At 43.9% G+C, this 16,528-nt stretch overlaps 1 protein-coding gene across 3 annotated transcripts in view; it reads right to left on the reverse strand.

The window, feature by feature from the left end:
• Positions 1 to 2,858: 2,858 nt before the first annotated feature.
• Positions 2,859 to 16,528, reverse strand: part of LOC139570630 (NLR family CARD domain-containing protein 3-like) — a 68,647-nt gene continuing 54,977 nt past the window's right edge. For 2 of the 3 annotated variants that reach the window (XM_071392662.1, XM_071392661.1), the window contains 2 exons: positions 4,113 to 4,159; positions 2,906 to 3,748 (listed from right to left, as the gene is read on the reverse strand). In XM_071392662.1, the coding sequence (XP_071248763.1) occupies positions 3,219 to 3,748; positions 4,113 to 4,159 (577 nt within the window). In that variant the 3' untranslated portion in view covers positions 2,906 to 3,218. Of the gene's footprint in view, positions 3,749 to 4,112; positions 4,160 to 16,528 lie in introns of all 3 variants that reach the window. The other variant, XM_071392664.1, reaches the window with a different exon arrangement.

Here is a 16,528-nt window from a genome sequence, read left to right on the forward strand (position 1 = left end):
GCTTTGGAGGAATAGGCAGATTTAAAGAGGAGTCCTTCATTTGCTTTCTAATGATCAAGATCTTTTCATCAAAGAAGTTCATAAATTTATCACTGCTGAAGTGAAAGCCATCCTCTCTTGGGGAACGCTACTTTTTTCGTTAGCCTTAAAAAAAAAATTAAAAAAGCAACTCACTGCCTTCCTGAAGAAAAAAAATGTATACGAAATGCTTCAGTCTGGCTTTAGACCCCATCATAGCACTGAGACTGCACTTGTGAAGGTGGTAAATTACCTTTAAATGGCGTCAGACCGAAGCTCTGCATCTGTCCTCGTGCTACTAGACCTTCGTGCTACCTTTGATACCATCGATCACCACATTCTTTTGGAGAGATTGGAAAACCAAATTGGTCTACACGGACAAGTTCTGGCCTGGTTTAGATCTTATCTGTCAGAAAGATATTAATTTGTCTCTGTGGATGGTTTGTCCTCTGACAAATTAACTGTACATTTCGGTGTTCCTCAAGGTTCCGTTTTAGGACCACTATTGTTTTCACTATATATTTTACCTCTTGGGGATGTCATTCGAAAACATAATGTTAACCTTCACTGCTATGCGGATGACACACAGCTGTACATTTCAATGAAACATGGTGAAGCCCCAAAATTGCCCTTGCTGGAAGCCTGTGTTTCAGACATAATGAAGTGGATGGCTGAAAACTTTCTACTTTTAAACTCGGACAAAACAGAGATGCTTGTTCTAGGTCCCAAGAAACAAAGAGATCTTCTGGTGAATCTGACAAATAATCTTGATGGTTGTAAAGTTGTCTCAAATAAAACTGTGAAGGACCTCGGTGTTAGTCTGGACCCTGATCTCTCTTTTGACGAACATATCAAGACTGTTTCAAGGACAGCTTTTTTCCATCTATGTAACATTGCAAAAATCTGAAATTTTCTGTCCGAAAATGATGCAGAAAAATGTATCCATGCTTTTGTTACTTCTAGGTTAGACTACTGCAATGCTCTACTTTCCGGCTACCCGGATAAAGCACTAAATAAACTTCAGTTAGTGCTAAATATGGTTGCTAGAATCCTGACTAGAACCAAAAAAATTGATCATATTACTGCAGTGCTAGCCTCCCTACACTGGCTTCCTGTTAAGGCATGGGCTGATTTCAAGGTTTTAATGCTAACCCACAAAGCGTTACATGGGCTTGCTCCTACCTATCTTTCCGAGTTGGTCCTGCCGTACATACCTACACGTACGCTACGGTCACAAGACGCAGGCCTCCTAATTGTCCCTAGAATTTCTAAGCAAACAGCTGGAGGCAGTGCTTTCTCCTATAGATCTCCATTTTTATAGAATGGTCTGCCTACCCATGTGAGAGACGCAGACTCGGTCTCAACCTTAAAGTCTTTACTGAAGACTTATCTCTTCAGTGGGTCATATGATTGAGTGTAGTCTAGCCCAGGAGTGTGAAGGTGAACGGAAAGGCTCTGGAGCAACGAACCGCCCTTGCTGTCTCTGCCTGGCCGGTTCCCCTCTCTCCACTGGGATTCTCTGCCTCAACCTATTACAGGGGCTGAGTCACTGGCTTATTGGTGCTCTTTCATGCCGTCCCTAGGAGGGGTGCGTCACTTGAGTGGGTTGAGTCACTGACGTGATCTTCCTGTCTGGGTTGGCGGCCCCCATTGGGTTGTGCCGTGGCGGAGATCTTTGTGGGCTATACTCGGCCTTGTACTTCTCCTGTCTTATCCGGTGTCCTGTGTGAATTTAAGTATGCTCTCTCTAATTCTCTCTTTCTCTCTCTCGGAGGACCTGAGCCCTAGGACCATGCCTCAGGACGACCTGGCATGATGACTCCTTGCTGTCCCCAGTCCACCTGGCCGTGCTGCTGCTCCAGTTTCAACTGTTCTGCCTATGGAACCCTGACCTGTTCACCGGACGTGCTACATGTCCCATACCTGCTGTTTTCAACTCTCTAGAGACCGCAGGAGCAGTAGAGATACTCTTAATGATCAGCTATGAAAAGCCAACTGACATTTACTCCTGAGGTGCTGACTTGCTGCACCCTCGACAACTACTGTGATTATTATTATTTGACCATGCTGGTCATTTATGAACATTTGAACATCCTGGCCATGTTCTGTTATAATCTCCACCCGGCACAGCCAAAAGAGGACTGGCCACCCCTCATTGCCTGGTTCCTCTCTAGGTTTCTTCCTAGGTTTTGGCCTTTCTAGGGAGTTTTTCCTAGCCACCGTGCTTCTACACCTGCATTGCTTGCTGTTTGGGGTTTTAGACTGGATTTCTATACAGCACTTTGAGATATCAGCTGATGTACGAAGGGCTATATAAATACATTTGATTTGATATATTTTATATATACAGTATATATATATTTTTTTTTTCTATATGTATACTTTGATAATGTAAGTAATAATGAACTTGCCATGTCAATAAAGTCAATTGAATTGAATTGAGAGCAGAGAGGGCATAGAGTGAGAAGAGAGAGAGAGCAGGCTGAGAGAGTGCGTGTCTAGAATCTCCCTCTCTGATGATGTCACAGGGTTCCTCTCCTAGAAGACAGTCCTCTGGTCTGGAGAGATTCCACCGGGCCATCACAACACTCTGTTGCTATAGTGACCCTGCATCACAACACTCTGTTGCTATAGTGACCCTGCATCACAACACTCTGTTGCTATAGTGACCCTGCATTACAACACTCTGTTGCTGTAGTGACCCTGCATCACAACACTGTTGTACAATTTGTTTAATTCAATTTTAATTGTTTTGTATTTCCTTTCATATTTGTTTCATGTTTCAACCAGTCGCAGGTTAACGTCAACCTGGCAGAGGCAATGTAAAATCAATAACAAAATTGTTTTCACAATTAACATGCCTTTTCTTGTTTCAAGTACGTTTTATTATTTTATTTATTATTATTTTCAACATAAAAGACAACTATTTTTCACATTGTATTTTAACAGTGTAATTGTAAGAGGTTCTGGGTCAAGGTCCTCACAATTATAGGAAGACGTGCATGTGTGTGTTTGTCCAGTATGTGTGTGTGTATGTTTGTCCAGTGTGTGTGTGTGTCCAGTATGTGTGTGTGTATGTTTGTACAGTGTGTGTGTGTGTGTGTGTGTGTACAGTGTGTGTGTGTGTACAGTGTGTGTACAGTGTGTGTGTGTGTACAGTGTGTGTGTGTGTGTGTGTGTACAGTGTGTGTGTGTGTGTATCACTGACAGAGGGACACTGAGTCGCCATCACCCCTAACCCTAAACCCTGGATAGAGGGACTCAGTGAACGTGGAGGTGAATGTGATCAGGTGGGTCAGTGTGTCAGAGGAGGCTCTATAGAAGGAAAGAGTGCCGGCTGGCCAGTCCAGATACACGCCTACTCTGTGGGAGCTGGAGGAGGGGACGTCTATGATAGTGTGATTATTATTGTGACAGGCAGAGTAACTGTTGTCAGAGCAGAACAGACTCCAGGACTTGTCATTGTGTCCAATCAGACAGTCATTAAACCCTCTCCTGCTGATTCCTTTATATGTCACTCCTATATCAGCCCAACTCCCACTCCACTCTACCTCCCAGTAACAGCGCCCAGTCAGACCCTCTCTACACAGCACCTGTCCACAGTCCTCAAATCTCGCTGGGTGATCAGGATACGGCTGCTTCTCTGTCCTACATGTCACCTTTCTGTTCTTCTCAGACAGAGAGAGGAGTCTGTCTACTGTGTTAAGGTCCAGTGTGAGATCACAGACATCTGATGGATGAAACCAGACACAATTTTAAAAATCCTCATCATTCACATTAGAATGTTAACTGACTTTTCATTAATTCATTTAATGTAGATGTTTCTAGGTATCAAAAGGAGAAGTTAAGGTAACTTGAGACATGATGAATGATCATATGTAATACTGTATGGTAATATAAAACACTAATTCCCATTAATTACACACACACACACACAGTCAAAACAACTCTTTGTAAACGTTGGTGTCCCTGATTTCTGCTTCTGTAGAACTACAGCTTATATTTAATGTGACCAAGTAAGTAATGATGGTGGTCTTTGACTTAACTTGAATTAAGACTTATTCTTAGTCATATTCTTCACAGCAGTCACTCACATTTTCTAAGCCCAGGTTTCATTGTGTTCTCTCCAACATGTTCCACACTGTAGAGGTAAGCAGAAGAACAGACAGTCATTGAGTGATACACCTTAACTCACACACACGGATATATAGCATAACTTCTAGCAAATGTTTGTCTGTGTGTGTGTGTGTGTGTGTGTGTGTGTGTCCAGTGTGTGTGTGTCTCTGCTGTGTGTGTGTGTCTCCAATGTGTGTGTGTGTCCAGTGTGTGTGTGTGTCCACTGGAGACACATAGACACTGGACACACACACACACAGCGGAGACATACACACACTGGACACACACACACACTGGACAAACACTGGAGACACACACACACACTGGACACACACAAACACACCACACAGTCAGCATATAACTTTGTTCAAGTGGTGGTGAGAATGTTTGTCTTAACTAGCCTGATAGGTCAAACATGTCTGATATGAACATGGACATAAACCCTCTACATACTTGAGTTTCTCCAGTCTGCAGCATGGATCCTCCAGTCCAGCAGAGAGCAGTCTGACTCCTGAGTCTCCTGGGTGATTGTAGCTCAGGTCCAGCTCTCTCAGGTGTGAAAGGTTTGACCTCAGAGCTGAGACTAGAGAAGCACAGCCTTCCTCTGTGACTAGACAGCCTGACAGCCTGCAAAGAGTCCAATCCGATTAAAATCACACTGCTATTCTTTGGTGGTGAAAATAGTGGCAGTATATTTTTTCAACATTTTCAGATATATCATTGTCCTGATACCTGCCATATCTATTCATAAATCAATGAATCATTATTATAAATGACAAATTATCAAAGTATTGTTTATAAAGAGAATAATGTATAGCATAAATAGAGTAGACTGACCAGACCAGTTTAAAAAGCAGTATCAGTCAAAAGACAGAGTGAGGTATCAGATTTAGATTGTATTGAGCAAACAGTCCACACCATATCTATTCTGACAGCGAAGCTAACATTTTAAATGTGGCTCTTTACTCCAACATTTTGGATTTCAGATAAATGTTTCAAATGAGGTGACAGTATATAATGTCACCTTTTATTTGAGGGTATTTTAATACATCTGTTTCACCATTTAGAAATGAAAGCACTTTATGTATCTAGTCCCCCTACTTGAATAAGTCATAAGTATTCTGACCAATTCACTCATAGTGTATTAAAGTAGTCAAAAGTTGAGTATTTGGTTGTAAACTCATTGGTTGCATTTGCAGTTTGTTTTGGTTGTGTTTTGGGTTATGTTTTGCCCAATAATAAATGTGTCCAATAGTAACTGAATGGTGGATGATGACTGGAATAATCTTCTGTGAGTGAGTAGATAGCATGTTTCTAAACACTACTAAATTAATGATGATGCCATGATTAATACAAATGAGTGAGAAAGTTACAGAGGCTACAACAAAACATGTGTAACGGCAGTCTAAGTCGTCCTCCTCATCGGACGAGGAGAAGCGAGAAGGATCGGAGGACCAATTTGCAGAGTGGTAAGTTTCCATGATATTTAATGAACACGAAAACAATATCCAATACAAAACAACAAACGAACATACCGTCACAGTCCCGTGTGGCAAAACACTAACACAGGAACAAAAACCCACAAAGCAAACGTGAAACCCCAGCTGCCTAAGTATGATTCTCAATCAGGAACAACGATTGACAGCTGCCTCTGATTGAGAATCATACCAGGCCGAACACAAAATACCAACATAGAAAAACACAGACAACCCACCCCAACTCACGCCCTGACCATACTAACTAAATACAAAACAAGGGAAAACGGGTCAGGAACGTGACAACATGCTAACCTCTCACCATTACCAATAACAGAGGCTACAACAAAACATGCTAACCTCTCACCATTACCAATAACAGAGGCTACAACAAAACATGCTAACTTCTCACCATTACCAATAACAGAGTTATTAACCTCTGACAAACTGTAGTTTGAGAGTCCCAGTCCCCGACCGCAGTTATGAACCGTTCATTTGAGGGGTTTGTGTCCCTAGCGAATGACGAAGCGTGTCAGCGTCCGGTTAAAATCCTTAGATATACTGGTGCGGCGCAGTCGTTTATATTGTCTGATGTGTTGCCCTTATCCGAAGATACATACTGTGGTTCCAGTGTGTTAGTTCAGGGTATTGAAATGGGTTTTGTCCCAGTGCCGTTGCACTTTGTGAAAGTACGCTCTGAGTTAATCAGTGGAATATTCAGAGTGGGGGTACGTCCTATGTTGCCAGTAAAAGGTGTGACCTTTATAATGGGTAACGATTTTGCCAGAAGAAAAGTACTTCCCGTATTGGATAAAAGTGATCACTCTCTCTCCAATGAGTTGGCACAGAGTTATCCACATGTGTTCCCCGCTTGTGCTGTCACTCGTGCTCAGGCACGACAAGTAGGTGACGTGATAGATTTGTCGAACACTGTTCTGTTTAAAGAGGTTGATCAAGAGGATGGGTTGTATGTTACCTCTGGGAAGCTGATCACCTCTGACAAACAGCCCAGGGAAGAATCAAATAATGTTGCACTTATTGCTGATGCAATACAGTTACCAGTCACTCGTGAGCAGCTGATTGTTAACCAAAAGGTTGACAACAAGCTTGCTAAATGTTTTTCTAGAGTTGTCTCATTGGAAGAGGTAAAGAAGAAGAACGTGGCTTACGTCATTGAAGCTAATCTCCTCATGCGTAAATGGAAATCCCATGTTGACACGGGCGGAGATTGGAATGCTGTTTACCAAATAGGGATTCCTACAGCCTTTTGACAAAATGTGTTATCCCTTGCTCATGATCACCAGTGGTCTGGTCATTTAGGAATCACCAAAACTTATGATCGGATCCTTCGACATTTTTTGGCCAGGTTTAAAACGAGTTGTGGCTCAGTTCTGTCGGACAAGCCACATATGTCAGATAACAGAAAAACCAAATAAGGTTATTCCTCCCGCTCCTCTTTGTCCAATACCTGTCATAGATGAACCATTCGAACATGTGGTGGTTGATTGTGTTGGACCGTTGCCGAAGACAAAAATCGGGTAACCAGTTTCTGTTAATGGTTTTGTGTATGGCAACAAGATACCCCCAGGCCATTCCTCTGAGAAGGATTACAGCTCCGGTAGCGAGTAAAGCCTTGATTAAATTCTTCACGACATTCGGATTACCTAAGGTGGTACAAAGTGATCAAGGTACCAATTTCCTACCAAAGCTCTTCAAGCAGGTGTTAAAATCCTTGTCAATTACGCACCGTGTGGCAAGTGCATATTACCCAGAGTCTCAGGGTGCGCTTGAATGATGGCATCAGACACTGAAGTCTATGCTCGTAAATATTGTTTGAAATCTGAGCAAGATTGGGATGAGGGAGTTCCTCTAGTTTTGTTTGCTGCTCGTGAAACTGTGCAGGAGTCCCTAGGGTTCAGCCCGGCTGAATAAGTGCTTGGCACACAGTGAGAGGACCAATGAAAGTCAGAACAATTTTTGTCCCAAGAGTTGTGTACAGGAGATGAGAATGTGTTGGACTACGTTAGTCACTTTCATGAGCGCCTACACCAAGCCTGTGCTCTCTGTCTTCCTCACAGAGGAGTATGAAAAGACACTATGATAAACTGGCTGTTTCTCGTCCACTACATCCAGGTGACCAAGTACTGGTGTTATTGCCTTGATCTTCACTGTCAGCTCGTTTCTCTGGTCCTTATTTCATTGAAAAGAAATTAAGTGAAACTGATTATGTGCTTCAAACTCCTGATAGAAAATGCCAGTCTCGTGTGTGCCAAATTAACATGTTGAAGGCATACCACACACAACCCATCACCCAGTTAGATAGTTCAAAAACAGCAGAAGGTACTGCTGTTTCCTCTGCTGCTATGATAGTGGGCTGTCATATTGATGATGTTGATGGAGCTGGATTAGAGTTAGGCAATACTCAGCAGCAGTGTGTTAGATTGCCCAACTCAGAAATGCTGCTGTCTCTCCAGTCAGGTCTGGTTCATCTAAAGGACGGACAGACCGACAATATTGGGAGGCTACTACACAGTTTTCCATGTCTCTTTAATGACGTTCCTACTCGCACAAACGTGTTGGAACATGACATTAATGTTGGAGATGCTGCCCCTATCAAGCAACACCCATATCGTATCAACGCTTCTAAGAGGAAGATAATGATGGATGAAGTGAGATATTTGTTGTTGCTATGCCAAGTTCAAGCCCTTGGAGTTCTCCTTGCATTCTAGTTCCTAAACCTGATGGTACGTCCAGGTTATGTACGGATTATAGAAAGGTAAATTCTGTCACAATGCAAGATTCGTTCCCGTTACCCAGACTGGACGACTGTATCGACACTGTTGGTCCTGATAATTATGTAAATAATTTGGACCTCGTAAAAGGTTACTGGCAGGTTCCGTTAACCTCACATGCTTCTGAGATTTCTGCCTTTGTAACCCCCGACAACTTCCTACAGTACTCAGTCATGGCTTTTGGGATGCGGAATGCACCAGCCACTTTCCAACAACTGGTTAACTCCGTATTAGCTGGCGTTCCCAATTGTAGTGCACACCTTGATGATCTAGTGATTTATTCGTCTGAGTGGTCAGATCATGTTAACTCTAAGGGTTGTATGTGAACGTTTGGCAGCTGCTTCTCTAACCCTGAACTTGGCAAAGTGCGAGTTTGAGAAGGCGACTGTTACCTATCTCGGCAAAGAGGTCGGCCATGGACAGGTGAGCCCTGTTGATGCCAAGGTCTGGGCTATAACCTCATTCCCCGTACCTACCACCAGACGAGAGCTACGCCGCTTTTTAGGGATGGTTGGCTACTACCGTAGTTTCTGTAAATTTCTCTGCGGTAGTTTCTTCATTGACCGATTTGCTCAGTCCGGCTAGATCATTTGAGTGGTCCCCTGATTGCAAGGTAGCTTTTGATACCCCTGTTCTTGCTGCTCAGGATTTTTTATAGATTTTTTTTGAATTTTACCCCCTTTTTCTGCCCATTTTCGTGGTATCCAATTGTTAGTAGCTACTATCTTGTCTCATCGCTACAACTCCCGTACGGGCTCAGGAGAGACGAAGGTCGAAAGTCATGCGTCCTCCGAAACACAACCCAACCAAGCCGCACTGCTTCTTAACCCAGCACGCATTCAACCCGGAAGCCAGCCGCACCAATGTGTCGGAGGAAACACTGTGCACCTGGCGACCTTGGTTAGCGTGCACTGCGCCCGGCCCGCCACAGGAGTCGCTGGTGCGCGATGAGACAAGGATATCCCTACCGGCCAAACCCTCCCTAACCCGGACAACGCTAGGCCAATTGTGCGTCGACCCACAGACCTCCCGGTCACGGACGGTTGCGACAGAGCCTGGGCGCGAGCTGCTACGAATTTTGAACAACCTTTTAAGCTTGAGGTAGATGCTAGTGCCAAAGGTGCTGGTGCTGTTCTACTGCAGCAGGACAAGAGTGGAGTGGATCATCCTGTTTGTTATTTTTCACGAATATTTAACAAATGTTAAACAAACTATGCGACCATAGAACAAGAAGCTCTTGCTTTGTTGTTAGCTCTGCAATACGTTGAAGTATATATTGGTTCCAGTGCCCTACCAGTGATCGTATATACTGACCATAACCCCTTAGTGTTTCTCCACCGGATGTACAACCAGAACCAGCGCCTTACTCTTCAAAGGGGGAGACACCCTGGACCCAAACTGTTACAGACCTATATCCATCCTGCCCTGCCTATCTAAGGTCTTCGAAAGCCAAGTCAACAAACAGATCACTGACCATCTCGAATCCCACCGTACCTTCTCCGCTGTGCAATCCGGTTTCCAAGCCGGTCACGGGTGCACCTCAGCCACGCTCAAGGTACTAAACGATATCATAACCGCCATCGATAAAAGACATTACTGTGCAGCCGTCTTCATCGACCTGGCCAAGGCTTTCGACTCTGTCAATCACCATATTCTTATCGGCAGACTCAGTAGCCTCGGTTTTTCTAATGACTGCCTTGCCTGGTTCACCAACTACTTTGCAGACAGAGTTCAGTGTGTCAAATCGGAGGGCATGTTGTCCGGTCCTCTGGCAGTCTCTATGGGGGTACCACAGGGTTCAATTCTCGGGCCGACTCTTTTCTCTGTATACATCAATGATGTTGCTCTTGCTGCGGGCGAATCCCTGATCCACCTCTACGCAGACGACACCATTCTATATACTTCCGGCCCTTCCTTGGACACTGTGCTATCTAACCTCCAAACGAGCTTCAATGCCATACAACACTCCTTCCGTGGCCTCCAACTGCTCTTAAACGCTAGTAAAACCAAATGCATGCTTTTCAACCGTTCGCTGCCTGCACCCGCACGCCCGACTAGCATCACCACCCTGGACGGTTCCGACCTAGAATATGTGGACATCTATAAGTACCTAGGTGTCTGGCTAGACTGCAAACTCTCCTTCCAGACTCATATCAAACATCTCCAATCCAAAATCAAATCAAGAATCGGCTTTCTATTCCGCAACAAAGCCTCCTTCACTCACGCCGCCAAACTTACCCTAGTAAAACTGACTATCCTACCGATCCTCGACTTCGGCGATGTCATCTACAAAATAGCTTCCAACACTCTACTCAGCAAACTGGATGCAGTTTATCACAGTGCCATTCGTTTTGTTACTAAAGCACCTTATACGACCCACCACTGCGACCTGTATGCCCTAGTCGGCTGGCCCTCGCTACATGTTCGTCGTCAGACCCACTGGCTCCAGGTCATCTACAAGGCTATGCTAGGTAAAGTGCCGCCTTATCTCAGTTCACTGGTCACGATGGCTACACCCACCCGCAGCACGCGCTCCAGCAGGTGTATCTCACTGATCATCCCTAAAGCTAAAACCTCATTTGGACGCCTTTCCTTCCAGTTCTCTGCTGCCTGCGACTGGAACGAATTGCAAAAATCTCTGAAGTTGGAGACTTTTATCTCCATCAACAACTTTAAAAATCTGCTATCCGATCAGCTAACCGATCGCTGCAGCTGTACATAGTCCATCTGTAAACTACCCACCCAATTTACCTACCTCACCCCCCATACTGCTTTTATTTATTTACTTTTCTGCTCTTTTGCACACCAGTATCTCTTCTTGCACATGATCATCTGATGATTTATCACTCCAGTGTTAATCTGCTAAATTGTAATTATTCGATTTATTGCCTACCTCATGCCTTTTGCACACATTGTATATAGATTCTCTTTTTTTCTACCATGTTATTGACTTGTTTATTGTTTACTCCATGTGTAACTCTGTGTTGTCTGTTCACACTGCTATGCTTTATCTTGGCCAGGTCGCAGTTGCAAATGAGAACTTGTTCTCAACTAGCCTACCTGGTTAAATAAAGGTGAAATAAAAAAATAAAAAAAATAAAAATAAAAAAAATGCGTTGGGCGCTTATTGTACAGAATTATAATTTGGAGATCCGCCACAAAAAGGGTTCTGAAAATGTGTTGGCAGATGCTTTGTCTCGTGTTTAAAAATTATGATTTTTGTATGTTTTGTAAATACTGTGGTCGCACTCCACAACCAATCAGGTGGAAGTGTTACAGATATAGGTATCCTGTGTGTGTATTTCTTTTCTCTCCTTCTCACAGGGGGAAATCATCATTCCCAAATCAGTTGCTAATCAGAAGACACCTAGAGACAATATTCTAGAGACAATATCTCTCTCATCATCACTCAATACCTAGGTTTACCTCCACTGTATTCACATCCTACCATACCTTTGTCTGTACATTATTCCTTGAAGCTATTTTATCGCCCCCAGAAACGTCCTTTTACTCTCTGTTCTAGACGTTCTAGACGACCAATTCTCATAGCTTTTAGCCGTACCCTTAACCTACTCCTCCTCTGTTCCTCTGGTGATGTAGAGGTGAATCCAGGCCCTGCAGTACCTAGCTCCACTCCTATTCCCCAGGCGCTCTCTTTTGATGACTTCTGTAACCGTAATAGCCTTGGTTTCATGCATGTTAACATTAGAAGCCTCCTCCCTAAGTTTGTTTTGTTCACTGCTTTAGCACACTCTGCCAACCCGGATGTTTTAGCCGTGTCTGAATCCTGGCTTAGAAAGACCACCAAAAATTCTGACATTTTCATCCCCAACTACAAGATTTTCAGACAAGATAGAACGGCCAAAGGGGGCGGTGTTGCAATCTACTGCAAAGATTGCCTGCAGAGTTCTGTTATACTATCCAGGTCTGTTCCCAAACAATTTGAACTTCTACTTTTAAAAATCCACCTCTCTAAAAACAAGTCTCTCACCGTTGCCGCCTGCTATAGACCACCCTCTGCCCCCAGCTGTGCTCTGGACACCATATGTGAACTGATTGCCCCCCATCTATCTTCAGAGCTCGTGCTGCTAGGCGACCTAAATTGGAACATGCTTAACACCCCAGCCATCCTACAATCTAAGCTTGATGCCCTCAATCTCACACAAATTATCAATGAACCTACCAGGTACCACCCCAATTCCGTAAACACGGGTACCCTCATAGATATCATCCTAACCAACTTGCCCTCCAAATACACCTCTGCTGTTTTCAACCAAGATCTCAGCGATCACTGCCTCATTGCCTGCATCCGTAATGGGTCAGCGGTCAAACGACCTCCACTCATCACTGTCAAACGCTCCCTGAAACACTTCAGCGAGCAGGCCTTTCTAATCGACCTGGCTGAGGTATCCTGGAAGGATATTGATCTCATCCCGTCAGTAGAGGATGCCTGGATATTTTTTTTAAATGCCTTCCTCACCATCTTGAATAAGCATGCCCCATTCAAGAAATTTAGAACCAGGAACAGATATAGCCCTTGGTTCTCTCCTGACCTGACTGCCCTTAACCAACAGAAAAACATCCTATGGCGTTCTGCATTAGCATCGAACAGCCCCCGTGATATGCAACTTTTCAGGGAAGCTAGAAACCAATATACACAGGCAGTTAGAAAAGCCAAGGCTAGCTTTTTCAAGCAGAAATTTGCTTCCTGCAACACAAATTCAAAAAAGTTCTGGGACACTGTAAAGTCCATGGAGAATAAGAACACCTCCTCCCAGCTTCCAACTGCACTGAAGATAGGAAACACTGTCACCACCGACAAATCCACTATAATTGAGAATTTCAATAAGCATTTTTCTACGGCTGGCCATGCTTTCCACCTGGCTACCCCTACCCCGATCAACAGCACTGCCCTCCCCTCTGCTACTCGCCCAAGCCTTCCCCATTTCTCTTTCTCCCAAATATAGTCAGCTGATGTTCTGAAAGAGCTGCAAAATCTGGACCCTTACAAATCAGCCGGGCTAGATAATCTGGACCCTTTCTTTCTAAAACTATCTGCTGAAATTGTTGCCACCCCTATTACTAGCCTTTTCAACCTCTCTTTCGTGTCATCTGAGATTCCCAAAGATTGGAAAGCAGCTGCGGTTATCCCCCTCTTCAAAGGGGGACACACTCTTGACCCTAACAGCTACAGACCTATATCTATCCTACCCTGCCTTTCTAAGGTATTCGAAAGCCAAGTCAACAAACAGATTACTGACCATTTCGAATCCCACCATACCTTCTCCGCTATGCAATCTGGTTTCAGAGCTGGTCATGGGTGCACCTCAGCCACGCTCAAGGTCATAAACGATATCTTAACCGCCATCGATAGGAAACAATACTGTGCAGCCGTATTCATTGACCTGGCCAAGGCTTTTGACTCTGTCAATCACCACATCCTCATCGGCAGACTCGAGGCAACTCTAATGATTGCCTCGCCTGGTTCTCGCCTGGTTCACCAACTACTTCTCTGATCGAGTTCAGTGTGTCAAATCGGAGGGTCTGTTGTCCGGGCCTCTGGCAGTCTATGGGGGTGCCACAGGGTTCAATTCTTGGACCGACTCTCTTCTCTGTATACATCAATGATGTCGCTCTTGCTGCTGGTGATTCTCTGATCCATCTCTACGCAGACTATTCTGTATACTTCTGTATACTTCTGGCCCTTCTTTTGACACTGTTAACAACCCTCCAGGCGAGCTTCAATGCCATACAACTCTCCTTCCGTGGCCTCCATTTGCTCTTAAATACAAGTAAAACTAAATGCATGCTCTTCAACCGATCGCTGCCTGCACCTGCCCGCCTGTCCAACATCACTACTCTGGACGGCTCTGACTTAGAATATGTGGACAACTACAAATACCTAGGTGTCTGGTTAGACTGTAAACTCTCCTTCCAGACTCACATCAAACATCTCCAATCCAAAGTTAAATCTAGAATTGGCTTCCTATTCCGCAACAAAGCATCCTTCACTCATGCTGCCAAACATACCCTTGTAAAACTGACCATCCTACCAATCCTCGACTTCGGTGATGCCATTTACAAAATAGCCTCCAAAACCCTACTCAATAAATTGGATGCAGTCTATCACAGTGCCATCCGTTTTGTCACCAAAGCCCCATATACTACCCACCACTGCGACCTGTACACTCTCGTTGGCTGGCCCTCGCTTCATACTCGTCGCCAAACCCACTGGCTCCAGGTCATCTACAAGACCCTGCTAGGTAAAGTCCCCCCTTATCTCAGCTCGCTGGTCACCATAGCAGCACCTACCTGTAGCACGCGCTCCAGCAGGTATATCTCTCTGGTCACCCCCAAAACCAATTCTTCCTTTGGCCGCCTCTCCTTCCAGTTCTCTGCTGCCAATGACTGGAACGAACTACAAAAATCTCTGAAACTGGAAACACTTATCTCCCTCACTAGCTGTCAGGTTTTGGCCAAGACTGTTCGGGTTTTGGTCACTAGATGTCCCCATTGCACCTTTTTTGTACCTTTTTGTTTTTCTTGCTCTTATTATTGTTTGCACCTGTAGGTCATTCCCTTGTTAGTATTTAAACTCTGTGTGTTCCTCAGTTCCTTGTTCAGTGTTTGTAAGTTAGCACCCAGCCCCAGCCCAAGCCTTGTTTTATACAGATATTTCTCTTGTTGGATTTTCCAGAGGGTCTCTGGTTTAGTTCTTGTGTATTATTTGAGTAGTCTTTTGAGGTTTGTTTTTCCCTGCTGTTTTTTACCACTTTGTGGAGTTTCTTTTGTATTTTGGAGGATTTCCATTTTGTGCCTCTTGGCTTTATTTTTGGACATTGTGGATTTAGTTTCTTTGCCTGAAGATTTTGTTCTTTAATTAAACCACCATCTCTAGTACTGCTGTGTCTGCCTCATCTTCTGGGTTCTGACGATTATTAGTGACTGTTTCTCGCACCGGGTCCTGACACTAGCTTTAAGCACCAGCTGTCAGAGCAGCTCATAGATTACTGCACCTGTACATAGCCCATCTATAATTTAGCCCAAACAACTACCTCTTTACCTACTGTATTTATTTATTTAGCTCCTTTGCACCCCATTATTTCTATCTCTACTTTTTCTATCTCTACTCTACTTTTTTTTTTTTACTTGCTATATTGTATTTACTTCACCACCATGGCCTTTTCATATTTATATATATATTTTGTTTGCCTTCACCTCCCTTATCTCACCTCACTTGCTCATATTGTATATAGACTTATTTTTCACTGTATTATTGACTGTATGTTTGTTTTACTCCATGTGTAACTATGTGTTGTATGTGTCGAACTGCTTTGCTTTATCTTGGCCAGGTCGCAATTGTAAATGAGAACGTGTTCTCAATTTGCTTACCTGGTTAAATAAAGGTTAAATAAAAAAATAAATAAACACCTGCTCCTTTTCTCTTACCCTATCAAATCCTTTCCCTTGGTATAAAAACCCAAACAGTTGTTTTCTCTGGAGCTAGATCTCTGTGTCGCTCTCACTCTCGCTATCTCTCTCTTGGATTGAGTTCTCTTTTGGTGTTTGTTCATACATGTCACATTTGTCCAGAATCCTGTGAGTATTGTTTTGTTATGGTGATTGACTGTTTGTTTGATGGTGGAAAAAGGGGGTACCAAGACAAGTTGCCCATGGGCATTCACTACCCGTAGGAATACTTTGTCTAAATACCCTAGTTTGAACTGGGCGGACCACCTACTGTGTTTTTGGTTAGTTAGCTGTTATTGAAGTAGGCTGGTCTAGCTTAGGGGTGTTTTTGGATATTTGTTTCTTTCCTTGGGTCTAGCTCAGCCCCTTTTCCTGCCCCCCTTTACCGTGTGTTTAAAAATAAACCATGAGTGTTTATAATCATAATTTAGATGGTAATTTAGTTGTCTGTGGTTTTTGTTCTCACCGTTACTTTTTCACTGTTATAATTTGTAGAGTTATGTTACAGGTCTCGTTACCCCCCCCCCCCAAATTGCCGGGCCAAAGGGATTCGTAACACCAACTACAGGAATACTGACGTCAGAGTCTCCAGTTTACAGTGGGTCCAGCAGAGAGCAGCTCCACTCCTGAATCCTTCAGGTCATTGTTACTCAGATC

Source organism: Salvelinus alpinus, chromosome 3 (assembly GCF_045679555.1).
Source record: "Salvelinus alpinus chromosome 3, SLU_Salpinus.1, whole genome shotgun sequence".
NCBI classification, from domain to species: Eukaryota; Metazoa; Chordata; class Actinopteri; order Salmoniformes; family Salmonidae; genus Salvelinus; species Salvelinus alpinus.